General features: G+C 35.3%; 1 protein-coding gene across 1 annotated transcript; it reads left to right on the plus strand.

Annotated features, from left to right (window-relative positions):
- The first annotated feature begins 2,549 nt into the window (after positions 1-2,549).
- Positions 2,550-25,767, plus strand: LOC113230823. The gene is made up of 15 exons (XM_026464920.1): positions 2,550-2,657; positions 4,976-5,000; positions 6,520-6,912; positions 7,120-7,146; positions 8,182-8,244; positions 8,474-8,596; positions 9,011-9,322; positions 10,811-10,879; positions 11,743-11,769; positions 14,712-14,777; positions 15,121-15,199; positions 21,968-22,327; positions 22,697-22,942; positions 24,024-24,212; positions 25,518-25,767. The coding sequence occupies exons 1-15, from the start codon at positions 2,582-2,584 to the stop codon at positions 25,746-25,748; spliced, it is 2,286 nt and encodes a 761-aa protein (XP_026320705.1). The 5' UTR covers positions 2,550-2,581; the 3' UTR covers positions 25,749-25,767.
- Positions 25,768-26,387: the final 620 nt, after the last annotated feature.

A 26,387-nucleotide genomic window follows, 5' to 3' on the forward strand; every position in this document is an offset into this window, starting at 1 on the left:
ATTACGGGGCTATGAGTGTGTACGTTATTATTATTACTATGGATATTTATTTTAGACTCTCCTGAGGGCTAAAAGATGTATTTCGAATTTTAAAATGGGAGAGGCGGTATTACGGTTGGCACAGTCGGCCGGGATCAGGGACTCAGATTCAAGAACCGGCGTACAATACGTACCATATTCAGCAGGACCGCCTACTGCATTTGTGTTATTATTATTATTATTTATAATCAGCACAGCACAGCAATAGGCATTATTTCCACACTCTATCACATGTGACCATCTCACTTCCACGATGTTAAAGCCAATCTTTGACCACACAAAAATATTATTTATCATGGCATGAGTTTTTTTTTGAAACGAGCTCCTTTTGCAAAAAATAAGTTATAATATTTTTTATGGAATGAAGAGTGGCAAGTATTGTACCATTTTGAAATCTTGATTATATGGGCCATCTTTTAAAATAACTTGCCCAGGGTAGTGTAGTACATTTAAAAAAAAAATGAAGTGTCAAAGCTAGCTGACATATTTTTTTTAAGCTACGACTCAATGAAACTTATTTTTTTTTACTAAATTCATAACGTTTATTGTTTGATTTGTGACTGCAATAAATAGCATGGTTATTTATGATGACGTTACAAAAAAATCACTCCAAAATTTGAAAATTTGTGATGACAGTACCTAAACATGTGTCATATAAACAAACAAAATCGATACCCTAGAGGTATCGATTTTCAATATTTTCAAAAAAATGCCTATTATCACTTAACTAAGTGACATGGATTTTTTTTTAATTTTTACCAGAACTGATATAACCTGGCCTCTTGCCCAGTGACCGCTTGACGTTGAGTTTTGGGACACCCTGTATATATATAATTGTAACGTGTTGTTTAATAATTTCTATATGTCTGTGTAAGTGATAAGACCTCCAATTGTTACCATGCTAATGTGTTTAATTGTTATCTTGTAATCCCTCTATGTGTCTGGTGCTAACCATGAACAATTTTCTATCTATCTAACTATATTATATTGCCCATGGGCAAGGGCAGGGCATAGAGATGCATTTCTAAAGTTAAAGACTTAACCCGCACAAGTTCGAAAAACGATGAATGTACGTGAGGCGCACTATAAGTTTCCGGAATGAATAAGAAAATACTATAAATGGTCAGAAATGAATTTATTGTTTCTCAAAATATTCTCCGTTAGCGTTAATGCACTTTTTCATACGAATGAACCAATTTTGAAAACATTTATGCCACTCCTCCGTGACAATCTCTGAAACATATTTTTCATACTCTTCGACAGCCTCTTCATGTGATGAAGATCGTTGATCGCGTAACTGGTTCTTAATTTTTGGAAATAAATAAAAGTCACAAGGTGCCAGGTCGGGACTGTATGCGGGATGGCTAATAAGGTCAACGTTGTTTACCTTCAAAAATTGTTGTCTGTCTGGCTTTGTGAGAACTGGCATTATCGTGGTGCGAGATGGTACGGCGTTTACAGTTATTTTTACGGAGTTTGTCAATAACTTCCGGCAAACAAATGGTCGTGTACCAATCACTATTCACGGTACAACGATTCTCCAAAGCAACAGTAGCCACGTGTCCAGTTTTGTTAAAAAAAGAAGCAATCATCCACTTAAAAACAAAGTACATAGCTTTTTCAATAAATAATAAAAACTATTGTCCTCCTTCAATGACTCTTACAGCTTACAAATGTATTTTCAATATCTTACACCCATGCCAATGCCACTGTATAGAGAGGGTTGACAGTGTGAAGTACCTTGGTGTTATCATCGACAGGAACCTTACATTTAAGAACCACATTCATACCTTATCCCAAAGAGTTAGGAAGCTTTCGTATTTGTTCAAGTACTTCAGTCATGTGGCAGACAAGGATACTCTAATAATGGTGTATCAGGCTCTTGTACAATCTATTCTGACATACTGCATTGGAACATGGGGTGGTGCTGCAAAAACTGTATTACTGAAATTGGAAAGAGCTCAAAGGATGTTGTTGAAAATCTGCTTTTTTAAACCCAAATTATTCCCAACCTAACGTCTGTACAAAGAGTCGAAGCTATTAACAGTTAGACAACTTTACATTTCTGCCGTCACTCTTCATCAGCACTCTCAAACACCTCCACAAAACCACGATAGTGTGAACCACAAAGTTCCGCTAAGCTGTTAATTTACACTTGAAGTCGTAGAAAATTATACTACGAAAATTTTCACGAGTTACTTCCTTGGTGATGTAGACAACCAATTTCTAAAATACGCCACAATGTAAAAACAAGTGACAATCAGGTGAAACAAACTATACTCTACAGCCAAAGAGTTCCATTTTCAAATGTTGTAATTACTTTTTAAGTATTGTTTATGTAAGTGGCCAGTTCCGGAAACTTATGGTGCGCCCTATGTAAATTTATATACGATAGCTGTTATAAATAAAATGGATATTTGAGATTTAAAACTTATCAAATGTGAAAATAATAAAAAAACAATAAAATTGAGTATATTATGTAGAATATATGAAAACGTATATTACATTTTGGTTCCGTGGTAGTTGAAAATAACATTTGGATATGTATCATCATGAATCAATATATTTTGGTTTGTTACCATCAATTTTAGTCTTATATTTGCGAGGTTTTAGTAACGGTAAGTCTCACAACTTTATATTGTATGATAAAGTATTAGAAAAACTTTTGTTCGTTTATCTGGTGGTTCCAGCCAATTTTCTCCTTGGTCGTTAACGCTATAACTTGGGCCTGTTCAAGGCGAGAGTGAACAGGCATTATTATTTTAGTCGCTGTTTCCTCGTGATCCCACTAGTGGGACCACGAGAAAACAGCGACTAAAATACCTCCATGTCAGAGTAGCAGTAGAGCTCCTTGCAAAAAAAATAATTCGTCCAGAGAAGTACTGCCATCTTACCTATTTCTGCCGTAAAGCAAGCATTATAGCGTTCCGGTTTTGAAGGGTAATGGTGCTGGTGAAATTACAGGCACATGGGACTTGTCGACTAATGTCTCAGGGTGCAGTGGCAGTGCCCCTCCGGTCTTTGCGGTTTAAAGTTCTGAGTGGCACTGCAACTGTTATGAACAGGCGTGTCGCTTACCACCAGGTCCACGACTTATTCGTACCGTCACTTGGTTTATATAAAAAAAATTGTTGTGCATGCTACATCGTCCACCTCATCGTCATTTTGCATGAGTTGGAGGTCAAATGCGCACTTATTATTTTTTTATATAGAAAACACTTTCAATCTTCTTCTTCTTTTATCGATAGCATACACTATAATACTTGCCACGGTGGTCAATTCTTGTCCAGGGTGCGCCAGACGTACAGGCAAGATATGGTACGTCGTGCGGGGAGACTCCTTTCGTGCACCCCAATAGGATATGGTTGTACAATGGTCATTGTCATGGTCATTGTCATATGGTCAGTCTATAGAGATGGTCAATCGAGATCTGAGTCCATAGTTGAATGGTCAAAGAAAAATGGACTATTACTAAATGCTGGGAAGTGTTCTTACATGGTCATCGGTACTAGGCATCAGATAGAGTCAGTGCATAGCGTAAATCCGAAAATTATGATGGCGGGTTATCAAATTAACGAATCTGTTAATATGAATAATTTAAGCCTCGTAATGGATGGCGCACTTAAATTTGAGCAACATGTTGATCGTAAAATTGCCACCAGTTATTTAGCGCTAAAACAGCTATACAAGCTAAGACTATTTTTAAACACGTCCGTGCGGCTTAGACTATCCGATGCCCTAGTATTGTCTCATTTGGATTATTGCGACGTAGTTTACGGGCCATGTCTATTGAGGAAAACGGAGAAGAAGATTCAGCGGGTTCAGAATTCTTGTGTCCGATTTTGCTATACAGTCCCTCCACGCTCCCATATTACCCTTTTCTTAATTCTTTTGGCCATTTAAATATGTCCATAGGCGTCGTTTAAAATTGAATTGTCTGATATTTGACCTGAGATATTACGGTGTACCTCAATATTTGGCGAATAAATTGTGCTGGAATGACAGAGAGAGGGATCAGACTCGGTCAACGCGCTACCCAGTGTCACAATGTCGCTCGTTTCCTCGGATACACTCCTTCACGGGAAGCTTTCGGTTTGCTTCGTCTAAATGATGGAATGACATTCTACCCTCGATTACACTTAGCCAGTCATTGCAGACTTTCAAAAGAAAGTGTAAGCAATGGCTACTTAACATACAAAAATCACAATGTTGCTGGAATTAATTGTTATCGTAATTGCTCTATAACGTAGCAAATCGTTTCTTTGTTTTAAGTTTCTTTATTTTAAGTTTGTATCTGGTATTTAATGTTCTTTTACATGTATCGTGTGCTCAGCGAAAAAATAAATTCATTTTATGCATGTCCTATAAATTTTAAATGTAATTCCTGTGATTATTGTCAATAGTCAGCAGCGGATATCCATGTATGAAGGAGGAACCTGAAAAGCAGCAGTAGTGCTGAGGTTCCATCCTTTTCATTGGCACTAGACTCCTCATTTTCGAAACTCTTTATTGTTAACCATTTTATTGTAAATGTGCTTATAAATAAATGTCTTATTATTATTATTACAACATTCCTTTCACATCTTGCCTAGGTATATTATCGTCTACGTAATTACTACGTAAATTAAGTACCTTACTCAACTCCTAGAAACAACGTTTTCTTTACAAATCTTCGTTAAGTGTTAATTTTCTTTTTAGAAGAAAGTTATTGATTGAATCTGGCACAGTTTGCTAGAAGACGTTGGTTCGATGGTTGGTTGGTTGGATCAAGGAAATTTTATTAAGTTTTCGATCTTTGTAGTAATAATTATTACAAACTAGTGGAGTCATTTTACAAAAAAATTATTCACTATCATGGCGGTGCAATACCATGATGGTAAATAAAGTTAATTACAAGTTATTGATTGTTATCTTAAAAATGATATTATTATTTCAGTCAATTGCGATTACAATGAATTGAGGTAAGTACATAATTAAGAGACCCCCACACTAGCGTCTTTCGAGCGTTAGCGTCCTGCCAACGCCAGCACAGGGCGACTGCGGAATAACGCCAAACGTCGAGTATACGCCGCGCTGGTGTTACGTCGCCGTCGCGCGGCCGTCGCTGTGGCCGCTGTGCGTGCGTTGGTAAATCGGGGTGTCTCTTAACGTGCATGCGTTATTTATAAAATACTAACAAACTCGCAGGTCTATATTACTAGTATTAGTAACATAGTCCTGCCATCATAAATAACAACTATTGTTCCGTAACCTGCTAGCTTTAATTTAAAGAAATTTAAACTTTGACTTATACTGTTAAGTCTCAAGTCACAAGTCTCAATCAGCTTCACTTATTGATAACATTAACACTAAGATTTCGACATGGGTATAAACGCCTTTTTGAACAACCACGTTACAAATCGATGCCTTACTGTCTCAAACTAGTAACTTATAAAGAGTGATTATTCAGGAGATGGCAATATTTTCTATTTACTTTAAATTTCTAATCAAGTATGTTAATTTGGATGTATTACTTTAAGAATCGGTAAATGCCAGTGTGTGAATATAAAGATGTGATGTGAAACCAGCCTGCAAAATTTGTATATACGAGTACAATCCATTTTTTTGCAGTGCAGTAACTTTGTGCTATAAGATACGAGCTTGAGAAAGTAAGGCGCCGATTTATTACTTTTTCAAATTCAAATTCAAATTGTTTATTTGCTTCAAACATGTTATAAAAGTTGTAGCAAAAAAAAAAAAGGAAAACCAGTATAAACATGTTTCGCATATCCGATAGCATGCAAATATCTAATAATATTATCTTGATTGACTATTACAATTTTAAATAAATAAGTCACAATTTTCACAGATTAAGTATGTCAAGAATTAAAATAATAATAAAAATAAAAATTCAAGAATTATAAAAAAAAATATGTCAAAAGTTACAAAAACGAAATACATATATATATGTCAAGAATTACAAATTCATTCACACTGTAAATTTTTTTTACAACTAACCATTTGTACAATTCTATAGTCATTTGTGTATATGTCAGTTTTTTTATTTCAATGGGTAGTTTATTATAAATTTTTATACATGTGTAGTACGGACTTTTTAGGTAAAGAGTAGTCCTAGGTACATGGTCTATAACAAGTCTATTAGGGTTTCTTTTTGCACGTGGGTTTATTTGAATGGCTATTTTGAATAAATGTGGATGCTGCTTGACAAACTTACAAACTTCGAATATGTACATACAAGGGAGTGTCAGAAGGTTTAAGTCACCAAACAGTGGTTTGCATGATTCTCGTGGACCAATGCCGCACATTGCGCGTATACATTTCTTTTGGGCTACAAATGCACGTTTGACGTAAGAGCTATTGCCCCAGATAATCAATCCATAACGAAGAATTGATGCAATATAGCCATGATACTATTTACTTCATTTCTGTAGAGACCTATATTTATATAGTTATACAATTATTCATATTCTATCATTCCAGGCGTCCATACAGAATGATTGGAGATCTGGATGTAACTAGAACAGTGGTGCCCTATTCACTCGTACATTCCACAAAAAGTTCGGACATACAAAATCTAATTTTTAAAAATGCAAACGCAAGAGAAGTGAGGTACAGAACGAACAGGGTTGAAAGAAGCCAAATAAACCAAAGAAGTTTAAACGTTTATTGGCGCAGCCAAATGAATGACGAGTTCGCCAAGAAAACGGAACAAGCACGACAGAAAAAAATGGAAATGGAAAGGAAAATATTCAATCCACAAAAAATAAAGAGTAAAACAGTAGAAAAAGAAAAACAAAAAGAGATAGATAGACAACGAGATAAACTGAGAGACAAGAAAATGGCCAAGATAAATGTTATTGGAAAACGCGCACTGTATGAACAATTTTCTGATTATTTTTACCATTATAATTTACAACAACTTTACCATTATGTTTGACACGTATTTTGCATGTAGCTTGCAATTTACGAGCAAAAAACAAAGCACTGTACAATTACTGACAAACTGTACAAATAATTTTGTAGATTTTTTATCGAGTTTAATACCATATAATGTCTAATGGTGTTTTTTAATTTTTATAGCAGTCAAAAATCAAGTTATAATATCAGGTAAATTAATCTAATTCTGTAATATATTATGTGCAACATTCAGTCCTTATTTCTACAATTTATTTATTTATTTATACAACCTTTAAACTCAACTTAGTTGATTTTGTTCGTGCGTGGTGTGAAGAGATTCAACGTATTGAAAAATCACATACAAAGATACAATAACAAGCTTATAACTTATAAAAAATCGTGAGGTCCGTTGATTCGTTCCGTGCTTAGTTGGCATAGCGTCTGGCACGGTTTGCTAGAAGACGTCGGTTCGAATCCGGCCGGATCGAAGGAAATTTTTCTGCGTGTTCGATTTTTGTATTAATAATTTATAACAAACTAGCGGAGTAATTTCACTTAAAAAATAATTGAATAACAATTCAATAAAACTTTAAATTACAAAAATGGTTAGAATTGAGTCATATCGTGTTGAGTCACGTGTTTTTATTTATATGAGAATTAAAAAAAAAATTAAGAATATATATAAAGGTTTTGACCTACCGCCTGTTAAGCAGGGGCCGTGGGTTTGAACCTGGAGCTGGAGATGTGCGACATCTGAGTTTCTCGAAATTTATGTGCGAAATTTAATTTGAAATTTACCATGAGCTTTTCGGTGAATGAAAACATCGAGAAGAAATCTGTAAATCGAAGAAGGTTTACAATCCTCGGAAAAGTGCGAAGTCCCCGCCTGCATTGGTCCAGGGTGGCGGGTTATGGCCTAAACCTTCACCTGAGAGGAGACTCGTACCAGCAGTGGGGATGTATAAATAATAACGTACGCACTAATTATGAAGCCCCGCACTAAGGAGACCATAGATAGACATGTGTCGCGGGTGCCATGGACACACGCATAGACAATCACAAATTACGCCCAAACTCATGAGAGAAATAAATGTAGGTCTTATAAATATTTCTCCCGGCTCGGGAATAGAACCCTAGACTTCTTGCGTGGCAGCCCAGCATGATAACCGTTCGGCTACTGAGGCAGTAATGGGTTGATGGTGGTGAATTTTAGAAGTACATTGGTCTGTATAAAATTTATTTCAGTGTGTTGAGAACACCCATAATTTTGAATCAGCAAGCGGGAGAAAAAGGACTAGGTAATGCTAGGTAAGCCGGCAATTATTTACATTTTTAATAAAGTTTCAAGCATTTCCTAAGTATTTATTGCACGAGTCATATCAGACATCAGTTCATTGAAAAATGATTCCTTTTCTATTACACGTCTCCTAATTTACTACAATATATGAGGTCCTATTTACATCCATTTAATCGCAGTTGCTATTTCTTTTTTACAACTAAATATCTTAACAGAAATTGTAAGCATTTTTGTTTCCAGTTACAGCAGTAGCATCGTAGTTGAAAGAACCCTTGCCCCACAAGCAAGAAATCAGAGTTCGAATTCCCGCATACGCAAGTTTTTAACCGACTACGAAAAAAGGAGGAGGTTCTCAGTTCGACTGTATGTTTTTTTTGTATTTTGATGATTCTTTTTTTGTTAGAAAGAAGGTACCTCCGTAGTGGTCCCATTTAAATTACACCTCTAACGGTGGTAAATTAGGGAATGAAACCGGTTTTGCGCACTTCCCGGTAACCGACTTCAATAAAACTTGGCAAATAGATGTAATTTCACGAACTTTTGAGGTCGGTTTTTTTAGTACTCTAGTACTGAGATTATTTAAATTCATGTCTTGTGTAAATAAAAATATGATAGAATATATTATATTTTAACTTTTTTTCTATTTCCCAAACGCATGAGGCTAGCGTGGACTAGGCCTATGTCTAGTAATTCGATTTATATTGGTTGGCCCTATACGAGTTCTCGTATATCTTTAACGAAACTAATGCCATGACAAAAGCTAATGAATGATTCCAGCCCAAACAGATTAAACAATCACATTGGAATCGTAAACGTAGCAAGTGAGAGCGAACAGAGCGTTAGAGCTAACAGAACAGAAAAAGGCCATGAAATCCAAAGAAGTACCGTCGTACATCGGCGTAGCGAAATGAATGACGAATACGCCAAAAACACGAAACAACCATTACAGAAACAACAGCAGATTAAAAGAAAAACACTTAATTTGCAAAGTCTAAATAATCAAATCGTAGACAATGAAAAACAAAAAGAAGAACATCGACAAAGGGATAACCTGAGAGACGAGAAAATAGACAACACTCAACAATCACAGTATGAGCAATTTTTTCTTTTTTTTTTTTGCAGATTTTTGCAATTTTTTTCTGATTTATTATTTTGAAACGTGTAAGGTAACTACGCTTCTAGTGTGGAACTTCGTGCGAGCAACAAAAATCTATTAGACATTCTCATTGTTTCTTTAGCCGCGAACTCTCAAACAACAATAGCAGGTAATTTAACAGTAAAGCTCTCCTAGTGAAAGACTTCGTCCAGGGTAGTACTGCCTTACCTATTTCTACCGCCAAGCAGTAATGCGAGCATTACTGCGTTCCGGTTTTGAAGGGTAAATGTGCTGGTGAAATTACAGGCACATGGGACTTGTCAAATTTACGTGTCAGGGTGACGGGGCGCAGTGGCAGCGCCCCACAGATATTTGAGATTAAAGCTGTAAGTGACAGTGTAACTAGTACGTGGCTTAATACCAGCCGCACGACTTGTTTGACCTGTCACTTGGTATTATAAAAAAAAAAGAAATTTTCTATTAAAAAAGTACGTGCAACAAATAAGTTCAAATTACTACTACCTTACGTGAGTATCACGAAAGCCGTTTTGTACGAAAAATGTAAATCGAACTCTGACAATTTTTTTGTGCGCTGAGTGGTGGGACTTTCTTTAAAATGACAAAAAAATGTAAAATGATGACTATGACGTGTTGCGTCTTGCGATTTCGCATATATGAGCTTCGAGTACATTGTCATTTATATATTTATGTCAGTGAGCTGTGGGCTTCAGTTTTGAAAGACCAAGAGGGGCTTAAAGAACAACAAGATATTATATTATACTTTTTTTTTATAATATCTAGTGACGTGACGAACAAGTCGTGTGCCTGATGGTAAGCCAAGCACGCATGTCCATAACAGTTGCAATGCCACTCGGAGCTTTAAATCGTGAAGATCTGAGAGGCACTGCCACTGCGCCCGTCACACATTAGTTAAGTTGTCGTTAAGTTGACAAGTCCCTATAATTTCACCAGCACTCGTATCTTTCAAAACCGGAATGCAGTAATGCTGAGATTAGTGCTTAGCAGCAGAAATAGGCAAGGTGGCAGTACTCCCCTGGACGAACTCTTTCACAAGGACCTATACTGCTACTGAAAACGTGTATGGAGCAAACTAGAAACGTACACAGTTTCTGTATCAGGATATTGGGATATCTTTTCTTAAAAACTTGATATTAAGTTACATTTTATTCGGTAATCTTAACTTTTTACAGCCACCAACCACTAAGTAACAAAATGAGGTATATATAATGATTCAACCCTCAATGAAATAACTATTTGCAATGTTGAGTGTGTCTTCCGACGTACGACATTACGCAACTATCAATAGAAAGCCATTTTGTATGTAAAATACGATTTGAATTCGGACGAATTTGATCACAGAATTTTCTTGAAAGTAAAGAAATATGGTACATGATGCCATGTTATGTTACGAGATGTGATTTTTTAAGGTTTGAGTACATTATTCTATATATTTATTTCAGTGGGCAAAGTACACCTTCAATTTTGAGTCACCAGAAAGAGAAAGAAGAAAGACAGCAGGCTAGCACTAGGTAACCGACCTTGGCGATGATTTACGTTTTTTATACAATTTTCTACGTATTGTATGTGCAAATGTCACAAAAACCAAAATTGATTTTATTCACAACTGTGCAAATTATATTATATCTATGTAAATTCTGTTATAGTTACTGAAATAAATATAAATAAAATAAAATCCCACTTATCACATCAGTCTGTCGGAAAATGGACTCTCATAGTGTCCTATCAGGTCGAAGTCACGACCCTTAGTAATGAGGTATACGACGCTAGGAGAAGGAACATAATTGAATAAAACTATACGTATATATTTCAAAATGTGAATTGTTCTAAATTTTATCAGATTACAGCTTGAAAAGAGTTTTAAATATTAATTATCGTCAAAAATACGAAACTACCATTTCAAATGTATTTTTTTGCTCGATCATCCATTTTGGACGTCTAATTATGATTGTGATCGTGGGGTATTTCACAATTAATAAATGAATACCATGGTAGCAAAAATCATGATATTCATTAAAATCAGTATGTATATTACTTCTTTTTTATTCAACAAGCACGATATAAACAAAAGAAAATGAAAAGGAAAAGCGTTAGTGTGGAGATAATAAATATAAAACAGTAGAAAAATAAAGTAAGTACACAGACAAAGAGATAAATTTAAAGACAAGAAAATGGATATTTGAAAATAATCAGTGAATTAATTTTGTGGTAATTTTTCCGGACGTATGTTTTTATTTTCCGAAACGTGTAATTGTGCTACGTGTAAGGAACAAAGCAAAATACTGCTTAACGTTACTGTATGACGATATATTTTTTGTTAAGGGTCACACATTTTAAACTTTTCATTTGCTTATGATGAATTTTTATTTTCTAGCCACCAACCACTAAGTAAGAATATCAGGTAAATATTGATTCGACCCTGAATTAATTATTACGTCCCCATGTGTAACATTCGGTACATCTTCTGACGTAGGACGCGTTGTCAACGGTAAGCTAATTTTACTTTATTCGAGAATTTCCCTGATAATAACAAAAAATGGTAAATACCAGTCACGTCTTTTCTAATCACGCGAGTAGATTTATTTATCTGTATATAGTACATTATCCTAGGAATTTATTTCAATACGCCGAGGATATTATCGAGTTTTTGCACTTTCTTCTCACGTTTTTATACTTTTCAAATACCAAGCATTTTCTACGCATTGCCCGCGTATCACAGTGGCACTCAGTCCACTGGAAAACAGTTACATCGCCTTATAGGTGCAAAGAAATGCAAAATGGGGTTTTATTTCACGTCTTCGAATTTTTTCTTCGCAAAAATGCACACTATAAAGTGTGCGTTTTTAGTTGTATAGTAGTGTATGGATCCTTCTCGCCAACAACTTCTCGCGGCTACGAGCAAAATATGGTACCAGAAACAAGCAGCGCTTTTTGTTTGTAAGTATATATTGTGCCGTGATAGCGTGATTGAAACAACCCTGTTTCTCACGTGTTCGATCCGATTTGATTTCCAGATTTTTTAATTTTAAGCTGATAAGATAATTCTAATTGACTACACGATTGACATTTTGACTACATCTTGAAGTAACCTGCTTATCAGTGAAAAGGCAAAATTTATGTAAACCGTGTTTTTCGACGAATATTGATCTTTCTTTTTTTCCCCAACCAACGTCAGACTTATACGGGTTGGCATAGTAACAGTATAGTTTATTTGTTATATAAGATCATTGTTTGTATATTATTAATGAAAATAATGCCCTCTGGACTGGAAATGGAAATCGTAAAATGGAAGCATAAGAAAAAAGATAATAGAAACATCAAAGAAGTTTGACATTTATCGGTGTAGACAAATGAATAATGAGCCCACTAAAGAAGTGAAGACGCACGGCAGAAATAAAAGGATTGGAAATGTCTTAGTCTAGAAAGAATAAAGGGAAAAAGAAAATAAAAAAATTAATAATAACAAAGTCAAGAAAATGGACAAGATGGAAACGCCAATAGAAAATAACCACCAAGTGTAATTTTGTGTTAACTTATGCACTTTGTTTTTCTGTATCGGCTCGGAATAATACTTTGTTATTGGGTAACTTCTAATTTGCTAATGTTGAATTTATGGCGCTACCAGCCAAATGCCAAAATCAGGTAAAATTGTTTATAACTAACTATATAAAATAGGTATGTGCAGCATTCAGTGCATTTACCAACATGTCAGGCTACGTAACCGTTACCGGAAACACATTTTGTATGAAAAATCCGACTTGAATTCGAAATTTATATTTTGTTGTTTATAGAATTTTACAGAAAATAACAACAATAATGGTAAAATGGTGATTGTCACGTAATTACTATATACGATAAAGAGCCCAATGGATCATATACCTGTAACTCTATTATCCGATTTTCCCAAAATGTTCGAGAAATTCAGTTAAACCATGGTACGATGAGGTCTCTGGTCCAAGTTCAGCCGGATCGAAGGAATTTTTTTTAATGTTCGTCCTTAACAAACGAGTGGAGTAATAACACAAAAAAGAATTGAATGTTATGATAGTAAAACATCGCGATTTTCAATAAACTTAATATTACAATTCTTTTTCATGACAATTTGTGCGCTTATATTGAAAGGAATTGATTCCTAAAGATTTCTGTAAAGATGAAAGTGCTTCTAGAGATTTTTTTTTAAATACTTTATATATTATATATAGATAATGGAACAAAAGAATTTGTAATGTATAGATATACATTATATTATGGTTACACACAAAGATGGACGACATACAACACATACCAAATAAATCCAACCAGCTTTTGCTTGGTATTTGGTTATGCCAAAACTTATGACTACGTGCACACATTGCTTGACAAACTTAATTCCTACAACGTCTATAACATACATAACGTGATAAAAATTATATTCAAAAGATAGCATATACACCAATATTAATAGAATCAATTGAAACAAAAACTGAAACGAAATATGAGATTATTATTCCGTAATAAAATTATTGTGTACATGCCTAAAGCACCATATTACCATTTGTAGATATCTATAAAAGGTAATATGATATGACATGAATATGTATGTCAAAGAAAATGCGATAAACAACAAATTAATGGAATGGAAAAGAAGGTAATTAAAAAATCGATTGAGAAATGTAGCTAACAAAACAAATGCAAAACACAAAGGGATACACTTCGGTGAGACACATACAACAAAGTTCCAAGGGTTTACGCATCGATGACAAAATAATCTAGAGACTTTTGTGTATTTAGTTGCAGTAAAACGTTGCAGGAAAACTTTGCAATAAAATGTTATAAAGCTAGTAAACAATTTATAGATCAATGAAATTAATTTTACAATATAAGATATTTTCAAAATTTAACTTCAATGACATAAAATTAATGACTTTTGTATAATACAGGGATATTTAATATAGTCCTGTGAGGTTGTTAGTATTTTACAATAAGTCCGTATATATTTTTCGGTCAGATCACAATTATCGTTAACCAGTATTGATGCTAATACAGTATTATAATCAACATTTTATATCTGAAATTTTTATTTTTATCAATATTAGCCTAACTCAATAACCTCGCTTTTAAATTATAGACTGACAAATTACATTCATTTTTCCGTTCAAATGATATTGAGAGAATAGTAATAAAATTTTTTTTTTATTATTATTTAATGCTTGTTCATAAGCAAGTACTTTTTTTTTAACACGTTTGCATACCTAATGTTTGGACGGACACAGTGAAACTGAACTCATTTTACTGTCAATTTCTATGCTGTACTTCCACGTTACGAATTATTAATTCTTAAGATATATGTATGTATTTTTTCAGTTCGCCGAGAAGACCTTCAATTTTGACTCAGCAAAAAGGAAATGACGAACTGGGTGGATCTACTAAGTAAGATTTTTTAAATTATAATTACAAGCAATTTTTACGGTTTGCACGCATTTTACGAATCCTCACATGCATCAAATTAGTCCCCAGGAAAATGGCTGTCTCTGGAAAAAATATTGCCTTATTGATGCAGGCTAATGATCAATGAGATTCTATTACATGATTGTTCATTTATGCCTTCGCATTTTACGATGTATTAAGTTTTAGTCGTTATCAACGATTCCAATCATTATCAAAATATCTTACTTAAAACAAGCAGCGTCTTTTGTTTGTGTAACGAAACCTGTCTTCACATATATGAGGTTTGTCTTTTTCTAGTTAATAAATTTTATTTCAATTATTACAGAGCTGCAGAATATATAACACATACTGCAAACACGCTTGGTGAATATAAAACTGAACTAGAGACACTTAACCCTTATATTGTGAGTATCAATTTTTAACATAGATTGATAGAATATTTTATTTTATTTTCCTCCCTTAGTGTTGGGTTGACCAAAAGGTCCGTGTGGTATCAAAGTATATATAGTATATATAAGCCTTCAAATTTGACGCTTCTAGAAGCGCTGCACTGTCGCACAGTGTGTTATAGCGACCATTTTTCGGACACCCGCTTCTTATTCAAAAAGCCTATAAGATCTAATGATTTGAAACATTAAAGTAGAACTCCCGTGACATATTTGCTTAGTTAGGGTAAAAATAGTTTTCGAAATTTACATATTTTTTATCTGTATAAAGTGAAAAAATATTCCTACAGTTAATTTAAAAACAATACAAAGAAGTGTCGTATATAGTTCGAAAGAACCTTATTAATATCACCTCTTACAGTTCATACAAACCTCATAACTTTCTTAAGTACGTAGGTAGTAATACGTATTTTTAAATTTTTCGTTTTTATTTTTTTTTCTCAAAAATTCCTCCTTATTGGGAAAAGTTATTTACATCAACAGTGAGGTCTCATATTGTTTATTACCTCACAAAAAACTGAATTTAAATCTCGTGGAGTCTAGAAGTTATTGGCAGTTTTAGTTATATCAGGAATTTTCGTCGTTAGGGTCGTCACTTTTCGATCGGTTAAAATATCTGGGTGAATCTTGTAAAATTAAGATTAAATTATTTTATTATTATTATTAATCCCGGAGACACGTTAACTGCGGCATAAGAATGGGTCCACCTTCGTAAGGCTTTTTGTTAAAGTTCCATTTCGCCGATGGTGAACCCCTTAAAAGCAAATCAGCCAGAGACTTATAAAAGGTGCTTCAAACATGTTTACAAAAAGAAAATGCGCCTACGACGGTTTAAAAAAAAATTTAACATTCTACCCAACCATATACTCCGGATGAAGCGCTAGCAGTTATTATTGATTGAAAAATTTCAGTTGAGACTTACAAATTTCTGCGGTTAGATCTCTTAGAACGTGGGTTTCCTGCATTTCCGCCTTACTACAAGGTACAAGAGGCAAGAAACAGTTGCTACTCGGCTGACATTACAATATCAGAAAGAGAAGCTTCAGTTCCGTTCTAGAATCTTTTGCAACACACTTTTGAGAAGATATTGAAATTAAATGATGAAGTTATAACACAGTACTGCGAGCAAAATGCTTTAAAAGAATTAGAATGTACTTTGGGAGGAAACTAGGGGTTCGATGGAAGTACTGGACAGGTGCTTTACAAACAGGCCTTTTCTGATGTTGAAGGTAGCGAAGAAAATAGTCTCATAGTTACTATGTATATTTTGTTGGTGCTGAAAACTGTTAACAACGACTATCTTTAGAAGGATCCAGCCCCACAATCATATCGGTATTGTACACCATTATGTGTGCAATACAGAAAAGAAACAAAAGAGTTGACCTTGTCAGAAAAATTAAGAGTAGAATCTGAAATTCGTGATCTAACTCCGTTGTTGGAGGAAACATCTAAAGGCCATGAAATAAAAGTGTCATGCGAATTATATTTAGCTGCCATTGACGGCAAAGTACTGAATATAATTCTACATACTTCTTCTCAAATGCATCATCCGTACTGTAATCTAACTATCAATCAGTTTAAAAATTTCAACATGGTATTAGAGAAACCAATAAATAAAGACGCCATGAACCATATTGTGAGTCCACTACATGAATGGTTTCAGGTGCTTGAATTTCTTTTACATCTTGCTTATAAAAAAGTCGTTAAAATGTGGAGAATACCTAAGAATTTAGAATATAAGCGACTCGTAGATGCTAGAAAAAAGCTATTCAAAAGCAAGTAAGGGAAAAAATTGGCTTGCTGGTAGACATTGTTCGTTCCAATTCCGGTACAACAAGTGATGGCAATACTGCGCGAGTTGCCGTATATGATAAGAATCGCCAAACTTTTCTCAAACTCAACTAGCTAACCCAGAGTCACTTCAAGAAGTCGGCAGCTGTACAGATGATTGACAAAAGTTTGGTTTTGAAGAATGTGTGGTATTTCGTGTTGAATAAGAAGATTATGAAATAAAATAAAATATTGTTTTTTTCACACATCATTCATAGTTTTATTAGTACACGATTAGTAACAATTTACCTTAAAATATTATGTTAGTTAGAATTAATTATCTATTATGTTTTGTTTATCTTTCTTCAACAAACTTAGACTCATCTCGTTGCATATTGTGAAATACATTAATACAAATGTAAAAGTACCTCAAACTACCATCTGGAAAAAACTAAATTCCATGAAATTTGAATCTGTTTTTTTTTGTGAGAATGTGAAGAATATGAACTTTCAATATAAAATATTCGAGATAAAACATTAAAATGAAAATCTAAGAGTACTAAATTACCTAGAATGAGGTTCAACTTTTGTAATGTTTTTGTTTATTTAATTTTATCCTCTTTTGCCCGCCCACCAAAACAGGTATACATTTTGCACGCTATTTAGAATCTTTGTCTTTGGTCCCGTTGTTAACTCAGATGGCCTAGTCCTAATTTTTATTTTATTTCAATAAGTTTATTTACCTACTATTTCCCTATTATTACTAATGTTTAATCTCAATATCCAAGGGCTGACCAGATAACTTGTAATATAAGTGAAATACCTACGTCCAGCATCAGATCCCACAACATATTACTGTAATGTGCTTACTAAGATTTGTATTGTTTTGTATTTTGTGGTGAGTAATAAACATATATTTATTATTATTACTTATTATTTCATGTTTAAGAACAAAGTTAGTAATTTCTTTTTTAAAAAGGTCTATTGTGTTTCATAATATCCGGATATGAAAGTTTCATATAAAAGTGACATCCCTGAAAAAATTTAATAATTTTCTATAACTTATGGACTCCACGAGATTTAAATTGTTTTTTGTGAGGTGATAAGCAATATGAGACCTCACTGTCGATGTAATAAATTTTTCACAATACGGCGGAATTTTTGAGAAAAAAATAAAAACGAAAATTTTAAAAATACGTATTTGGTTCGGTTCATAGTAAACCTAAGAAAGTTACGAGGTTTATATAAAATGTAAGAGGTAATATTAATAAAGTTCTTTCGAACTTTATACGCCACTTTTATGTATTATTTTTAAATTGAGTGTAGGATTTTTTTTTTCACTTTATCCGGATAAAAATTATGCGAAATTTCAAAAATTATTTTTACCCTACCTAAGCAAATTTGTCACTCGGGAGTTCTACTCTAATGTTTTAAATCACTTGATCTGTAGGTTTTTGCAATAAAAAAGCCATGTCCGAAAAATGGTCTCCATAACACACTGTGTGTCGCCACAAGCGCACCACTTTAGCAGACTAGACGGAAGTATGGTGGTCAACATCTTCGCTATATGGATGTGCTCAAGAGACATGTACACGCTTGCGCTACTATTCTATCAGGTTCTTAGGGGCTCGCTCCACATAGGTCGTCATGGCGGTCTACTAGGTATCTATAAAATGTAAAAACATTCGAACAAAAGCAAATCGAAACATTAAACGAAAAACGCCAAACGAGTACGGAGAGACGTAAGCCCGCCTATACATATACTTTCAACTCTGCAGGTCAATTTTATTGCTCTGTTTGTGATCGGGCACTTAAGACACAATTCGGCGCGAAGCGAGTCATATTAGGACACACTCTAAGAAATAATCTCAAAGGGTCATTGTTATCGAAATCGATAAAGAGGACTATATTGTTTAAAAATTAGTAGTAGCGCGTCAGCCGCGCAATGACCGCGCCACAGACTCGCCCCTGCAGTGCTTCTACAAGCGTCTAATTTGAAGGTGTCCTTAATGAAAAGCATTAAAATAATGAAAATCAAACTTTAATCAATTATGTATTGGCCATGTTGATCTATAATCTTTTGCCATTTCATGTAATTTTAGAATTTCTCTTTAAAAAAAAATCCTTTCTTATAAAATACAGTTCTAGGTATCGTTTCATGGTCTTTTCATTATCAAAGTCGTGTAAATTCAAAGAATTTTGTAAACAAGTGAAAATCTGACGGGGCTATGTCGGGCTAATATTGAATGAGGTAATACATCCCAACCAACACGCAAAATAGGCGCCTTGACGTCGAGTTGCAGACACCAGCCCGTTACACCAAGTACCAAGTACATCCCAACCAAACTGCAATAGTTTGTAATGTTTACGTACGGTTTTGCGTTTGATCAATCATTTAATTTGCCAACATCAAGAGAATAGTGGTGCGTGTGAATAAAGTAATTGGAGCGGCGATCGCCTCTTATATTAAACACAATCATAGTCTGTTTATCCCTAACATTGGACGTGCAATTAGGACCTCTTGTCCTGTACAAGGTAACTGGAAAAACACCGTCCGCCTTGTTCTTTAGTCGAGAAACAACAACTTATCTTTAAACCAAATGATCCACTTGCGTTCGAAATTTACAGAAACCTTGGGTTGGAAATGTCGTAAGAGAATGGGGTAATCCGATGAGACAAATAGTAAATGGTACAATCTTCGGCGCCGTGTATGCGATTTTAAAATACGGGATCTTGTGTGGAAGCGCACCAAGCACCTGTCTAGCGCCAACAAGAGGTCCAACTTCATGAGCTTACACACATCTATTACTGGACATAAGCCTCACCCTGAGCACGCCAACTCTCCCGGTTTTGTGCGGTCGCATCCAGCCGCTGCGGGCCACTTTTCTCAGGCCGTCCGTCCATTTTGCCGCTGGGCGTCCCACACTATGTTTTTCTTGACGTGGTCGTGGTTAATATCCAAGTTGGCGCCTAAATTTTAAAAAGCTTACTATAAGAATTTCACATGACATTCTTTCCGGTACCACAAATCTTATCATTGGAGGCTTTGCAGTCTGCCTTATAAACTTAAAACTTTGCTGTCTATTCTTATAACTTGCGCGGTAAAATATTATTTTTAAGACGATCATAGATAACATTATAAAAGAAAAAAAAATTTTTAAATAGGAATGAAACTATTTTTCCGGATTTAAATCGCGAATATTTGTTTTTTCAAACAAACCGACGCTTCGGGCCTTTTACAGGTCCCATGGTCACGGTTGTCAACCGACGTTTCGGGCCCTTTACAGGTCCCATGGTCACGGTTGACAACCGTGTTTGAAAAAACAAATATACGCGATTTAAATCCGGAAAAATAGTTTCATTCCTATGTATAACAATCGCGAAAACCTAAGAACTCGAAAAATTTTAAAGTTAGCTAGCGGTAAAAACTGTACGGAATTTTTGGCCAACCCATTATATTTAGGACTGGATACGTGAGGCGCACTACAAGTTTCCGGAATCAATAACAAAAAAATTGTCATGGTCAGAAATGAATTTATTGTTCTCAAAGTATTCTCCGTTAGCGTTAATGCACTTTTTCACACGAATGAACCAATTTTGAAAACATTTATGCCACTCCTCCGTGACAATCTCTGAAACATATTTTTCATACTCTCCGACTTTTCTGGTGATGAAAATCGTTGACCGCGTAAGTGGTTCTTAATTTTTGGAAATAAATAAAAGTCGTAAGGTGCCAGGTCGGGATTGTACGCGGGATGGCTCATAAGGTCAACGTTGTTCACCTTCAAAAATTGATTTGTCTGTCTGGCCGTGTGAGAACTAGCATTATCGTGGTGCGAGATGGTACGGCGTTTACAGTTATTTTTACGGAGTTTGTCAATAACTTCCCGCAAACAAATGGTCGTGTATCAATAACTATTCACGGTACAACGATTCTCCAAAGCAACATTAGCCACGCCGTGTCGTTTTATTAAAAAAAAAAGCAATCATCCGCTTAGAGGCACATTGCACGCGCGCCACTTTGGTTCGTTTCGGCTCATCTCGAAATGGCCATACGCTCGATTGCTGCTTTGTTTTGGGATCGTAACTATAAATCCATGTTTCGTCACCTGTTACTATGTCCCACACCAAATTGGTATATGGTAAGCATGGCATTGCACCAAGTGTCGCGATCCGTTTTTTGAGTGTCAGTCAAATTGTGTGGGATCCACCGACAGCACAGGTTTTTCACACCCAAATGTTTGTGTAGTATTGATTGTATTTGACTCATGCCTATGCCTAAAGATGCCCGTGGTGGTATGTCACGTGCCTGCCTATTTTGATCATACGGCGCACAGCAACGATGTTTTTGTTGTTCACAGCAGTGGACGGGCGACCATCACGAAATTCGACACTGAGATTCACACGACCGCGTTTAAATTCTGCAAACCAGCTATAAATAGCCGTCTTGCATGGTGCTTCTTCGCCAAAAGCAGTTTGAAGCCGAACGAAGCTCCGCTGAGCTCTTACATTACACTTAAAGTCGTAGAAAATTATACTACGAAAATTTTCACGAGTTTAATCCATGGTGATGTAGACAACCAATTTCTAAAATGACGCCACAATGTAAAAACAAGTGACAGTCAGATGAAACAAACTGTATTCTACAGCAATAGAGTTCCATTTTCAAATGTTGTAATTCCTTTTTAAATATTGTTTCTGTAAGTGGCCAGTTCCGGAAACTTATAGTGCGCCCTATATATAATACAAAACCATTCTAATGACGTTCACCAATTGGAAATTTGAATAATTACATTGAATTCAATGTTATCTTTTGCTGTAATTCTGGCTACGTAATATTTAAAACACTTATCAAAAAACTTATTTTTTTTGTTCTTATACTACAGTTTACAATTCGAAGGAACAATAAAGCTGCGCTAACCAGATAAGAATTCTCTCTTCTTTCTAATGTTTCAGCTATTAAGTCAGTTATCTAAATTGATGGCTAGTGCAGAATACACCAATGTGACTGTAATGTCTATTGGTAAAACAACTGAATACAAGGACATAGTTCTTCTTAAAGCAGCTGATATGCAAAATCCCCACGGAACTTATCGAGCCAAAAAGGATGAACACATATACTCTGAAGATACTCCGGAAAAGAAAATAATTTTCATAGTTCATGGTTTAACTGTAATGGGCTTCAAAGATGTGCCTTGTCTGATACGAGTTAGAAATTTTCTACAACTCCTCAAATCTTATTTCAATCATTTAAACAAATTTGACATTTACATTGTACCTATGGCTAATCCCGATGGAGTGGCGTATAGTTATCAGGTAATTTATTTGCCAATTGACATTTTATCGTTGTTTTAAAACTACTGTGCTTACAACCAACTTAAACCAACTTATTTTTAGACCAGAAAATTGAGGTTAACAGAAAATAATAATATGCCACACCAACATTATGAAATACACGGTTTCAAATTAGGAAACTACTAGTGCTGATTATACTACCCAGACCACACAGACTAATTTATTAGTTTCATTCTGAGAACCAGGGTACAGGGTACGCCAAGATACAGACGTTGTTATCTTACAATATAAGTTAATTAAAATAATGCACGATGAACGGCTCTAATTGCTAGTGTCAAAATCTTAAAGGTCTCAAAGTCAAAAGTTAGATTTTACTTGTTTTATATATAGGTTCCTCTTTGGAATAAAAATCTATCACCTCAAGAAGCATGCCCAGGCGTCGCGCTGGACCGCAATTTCGATGTCTTTTGGAACGGCGGGCATATTGTGCAATCCTGTAGCCAACAATTTCCCGGAGAGTATCCATTTTCTGAACCAGAAACCGTAGCAATCAAAGAGGTGCTTCGTCAGCAAGGTCACAAGGTTGCCGCTTATATTCATGTGCACTCCGGAGGCTTCCACGAACATATATACAAGGTAACGGATTTCATATTGATTACTGATTCAGTAGCACTAGCAGTAGCTTTAGTTGTACTTTTAGCAGCAATAAAACTCTTTGTGAAAAGTTCACAAAGAGCTTGCAGTACAGCCATCTCACCTATTTCTGCCGCTAGGCATTAATGTGAGCATTACCGTGTTCCAGCTTTGAAGGGTAAGGGTGCTGGTGAAATTATAGAAGTACATGTAATTTGCCAACTTATGTCTCAAGGTGACGGGTGCAGTGGCGATGCCCCTGAGATCTGTTATACAAAATGAAATAGGAAATTATAACTGAAATAAATCCTGATTGTGACTGTTTTCTACAGGTGTGAATTAATTGTCAATAACTAGGACAGTCATGCATTAAAATTTTTTCTTAAATTCTAAAATTCTCCTAATTCAAAAGTTGAATAAAAATTCTCCGCATGGCTAAAAACTAACTGGGAAAAGAAATAATAATCTTTGAACCGTTAAGCAGATGTTCATCAAACATAGAACAAACCCGATCAAATCAGCCTTCAAATATAAAAAGTAAAACGGCTTTGAGATTAGGTCGTCCGTTTGGGACCTACAAAGGCTTTAACTTCATAACTCCTCTCTTTTTGCGTCGGGGAAAATGCAAATTATGGGACAAAATGTTGAAGCGACTACTAGAGGGCCCCACAAGGTGGGTCACCATAAGTTCTTGTATTTGTTTTAGGTCGTTACAAAAGTCCCTCCTTCCCTCCATTTTTACCTCTATTGGTCCTATCGTGAGTAACAAATCGTCGCCTTATTTCCTCAAACTCGTATCTTAAAGCACAAATGAACTGAAATGCAAAAAACGCATTGTACATACAAATTTTGCAGATTGATTTCACATCACATTTCCTTCATATTCACATACTGGTTTTTACCTATTCTTAAAGTAATGCATCCAAATTAACACCCTTAAAATTCTTATCAAGGGTGTTAATTTGAAATAAATAGGAACTTTTGCCAACTCCTGAATAATCACTCTTTATAAGATACGTGTTTGAGAAAGTAAGGCCTCGAAATGAACAATTTCTATGTTTAATCGCGTGCTTTTTTGGTACAGGGGGACGCATTACTCTACCCAAAAGGGTATACAGACGACAAGGCTGAAGACGATATATACATAGACCTGAAAAGCGATATCGATGACATGATAAAGAACGCCAGTTTCAAGGTGATTTCCTTATCTACGAATACTCTCAACGACTGGTATGGAAAAGTCACTGGCACTAGTGTGGATTATGCAACCTCGGTAAGTTGTATTTTATGTTCCTTTTTTGAACAGTGGTCTTTATTCTTTTTAAATTTTATGGTATAAACATATAATGTGGTACCTAAATGCGGTAATAGTACCCACAATTATCATGTAATGATTCTAAAAAGATGTTTTGATCCTTAGATTTATTCCACCGAATTCACAAAAGGAACTCTGCTGTGGTCGTGTAACACTTGTTAAATAAATAATAATTTAATAAATTCAATTGATTGTTAAATAACTAGTCTTCGATTGAGCGTCATACAATCAACAACTCCCAAGGGTGCCTCGTAGAATGGCGTAACACTTTACTTGATTTGCGGAGAAGCAAATTAATGTACATCCTTTTTTATTATTATTTTCGTTGAACTCGCATCTTCTAAATATGCCATGGCCGGACACAAGTATCCTTTAAGAAGAGCGAGCCATCACATACCGTCGAAGAATTCTATGAACTTTCTCTGCCACGCAGGATTCGTTACAATACTTTTCTTCACTGTTAAAGCAAGTGAAGAAGGCAAGAGTTCGCGCCATTGGTGTAATAAAGCCTCACCTGCAAAATGACAACGTTTCAGGAACGAGGTTCATAGATTCTACTAACGAAATTACACGATGACTTTTTTATACTTGAATAAAAGACTTGTAAAATTTCACATTTACATGAAAATCTATGTGATAAAAGCACTTTAGATATATAATAACATTTTTTCACTTTATTTTATCAAAGGCACAAGTTGTCCCTTCCTGCTTTTTACCCACTTACTAAATACGAGTAAGAAACACGTGCTTCGGAAAACTTTTGTCATTTCTGCAGATTTCCTTAAACGAGTTGTCATTTTCGTTAAAACTTTTAGGCCTGGCGCTCACTGACAGGATTACTCTACAGGGGATCCTTCGGCATCTTTAAACATGCCGCAGCATTCCGTCGCGACAGCCTCTCTTTAGATCAGTCTGGTCGTGGGCACCCACGACCCACCCAAGACAGCACTGTCTTTGCCCCACATACCAGCATAGTCGCACTGAGCGTCGAAGCCTACCGAAGCATCTCGAATGTTGCCGTAACATCCTCAGGGCCGAGGCATGCGGGAGGCGGCCGGCTGGGAATCCCTAAGCATGTCGCAGCTTTGTTTTTGTAGTTACGGCCATTACCATTGAAATTTCAACTATATTGCCATAACTTTAAGGTATATTCCCGTCAGTGGGCGCCGGCTAACAATCTGCATGAAAATACTCATACTTCGTTTTGGTACTTGTGATAACTATAATTGTGATATCAAATAATACCAAAAGTATTTCTTGCAGGTACATGGTATTCCTTTCGCGTTCGAGTTCGTGATGCAAATATATGATTCAAATAAAAACACTGATGCCAATGGAGATGAATTTTCCAATGCGGCGCAATGGGAAATCTGGCATCGCACAGTTGACGTTGTCTTCAAACATATATTTAGATCACTATCGAGCAAGTCAAGTGCCGATGCCAGAAGAGAAAATGCTATTAGATCGACATTGCCACCGCATATGGGATTTTAGAGTACATTAGTAAATAAAATTGTGTGTATTTAATACGTTTTAATAATAAATTATTAAAACGTATTAAATAATCAACAGTCATTTTTCACTTTTTTTTACATTATTTTATTCGTATACTTTAAATAATAAAATAGATACATGTATGCATTGATGTGAGATGTTGATGAGGCGAAAGATGTGTTTCTGGGTAAGTGGAACGATGTGATCTTTCTCTATCCCGATGGGAAAAGAGCGTGTAGTGAATGTACTTATGTATGTTTAATTAAGAGAGGTCAAAAGTAACCTAAATTGGGGCGAGCGCGTATCAAAAGATACGAGTGTCCGAGACGAGAATGCCGTATTTTAGGATCATATCAGTTTTTTTATTGTCACCTGTACCCATCACCTCTTGGAAAGTGACGATACAATAATATAATAATAATAATAACGCACACACTCAACATAGCCTAAGGGAAACCATAGGGGTGCCATGCACACACATAAACAACCACAAATGACACCCAAACTCACGACAAAAATAAATGTAGACCATACAAATATTTCTCTCGGCCCGGGAATCGAACCTGGGACCTCTGCGTGGCAGTCATCCGGATGCATGCATATTTTATTCACAACGTTTTTGCTTTTGATACACCTGCA

The sequence above is a fragment of the Hyposmocoma kahamanoa genome, unplaced genomic scaffold, assembly GCF_003589595.1.
Source record: "Hyposmocoma kahamanoa isolate Upper Pololo Valley unplaced genomic scaffold, ASM358959v1 64, whole genome shotgun sequence".
NCBI lineage: Eukaryota > Metazoa > Arthropoda > Insecta > Lepidoptera > Cosmopterigidae > Hyposmocoma > Hyposmocoma kahamanoa.

Excerpts from the sequence above, each read along its gene's own strand:
- LOC113230823 (XM_026464920.1), top strand. The coding sequence starts at position 2,582 with ATGTATCATCATGAATCAATATATTTTGGTTTGTTACCATCAATTTTA. Across the intron at positions 2,658-4,975 it reads TTTGCGAGGTTTTAGTAACG|TCAATTGCGATTACAATGAA; the intron begins GTAAGTCTCACA and ends TTATTATTTCAG. Across the intron at positions 6,913-7,119 it reads GTTATTGGAAAACGCGCACT|CAGTCAAAAATCAAGTTATA; the intron begins GTATGAACAATT and ends TAATTTTTATAG.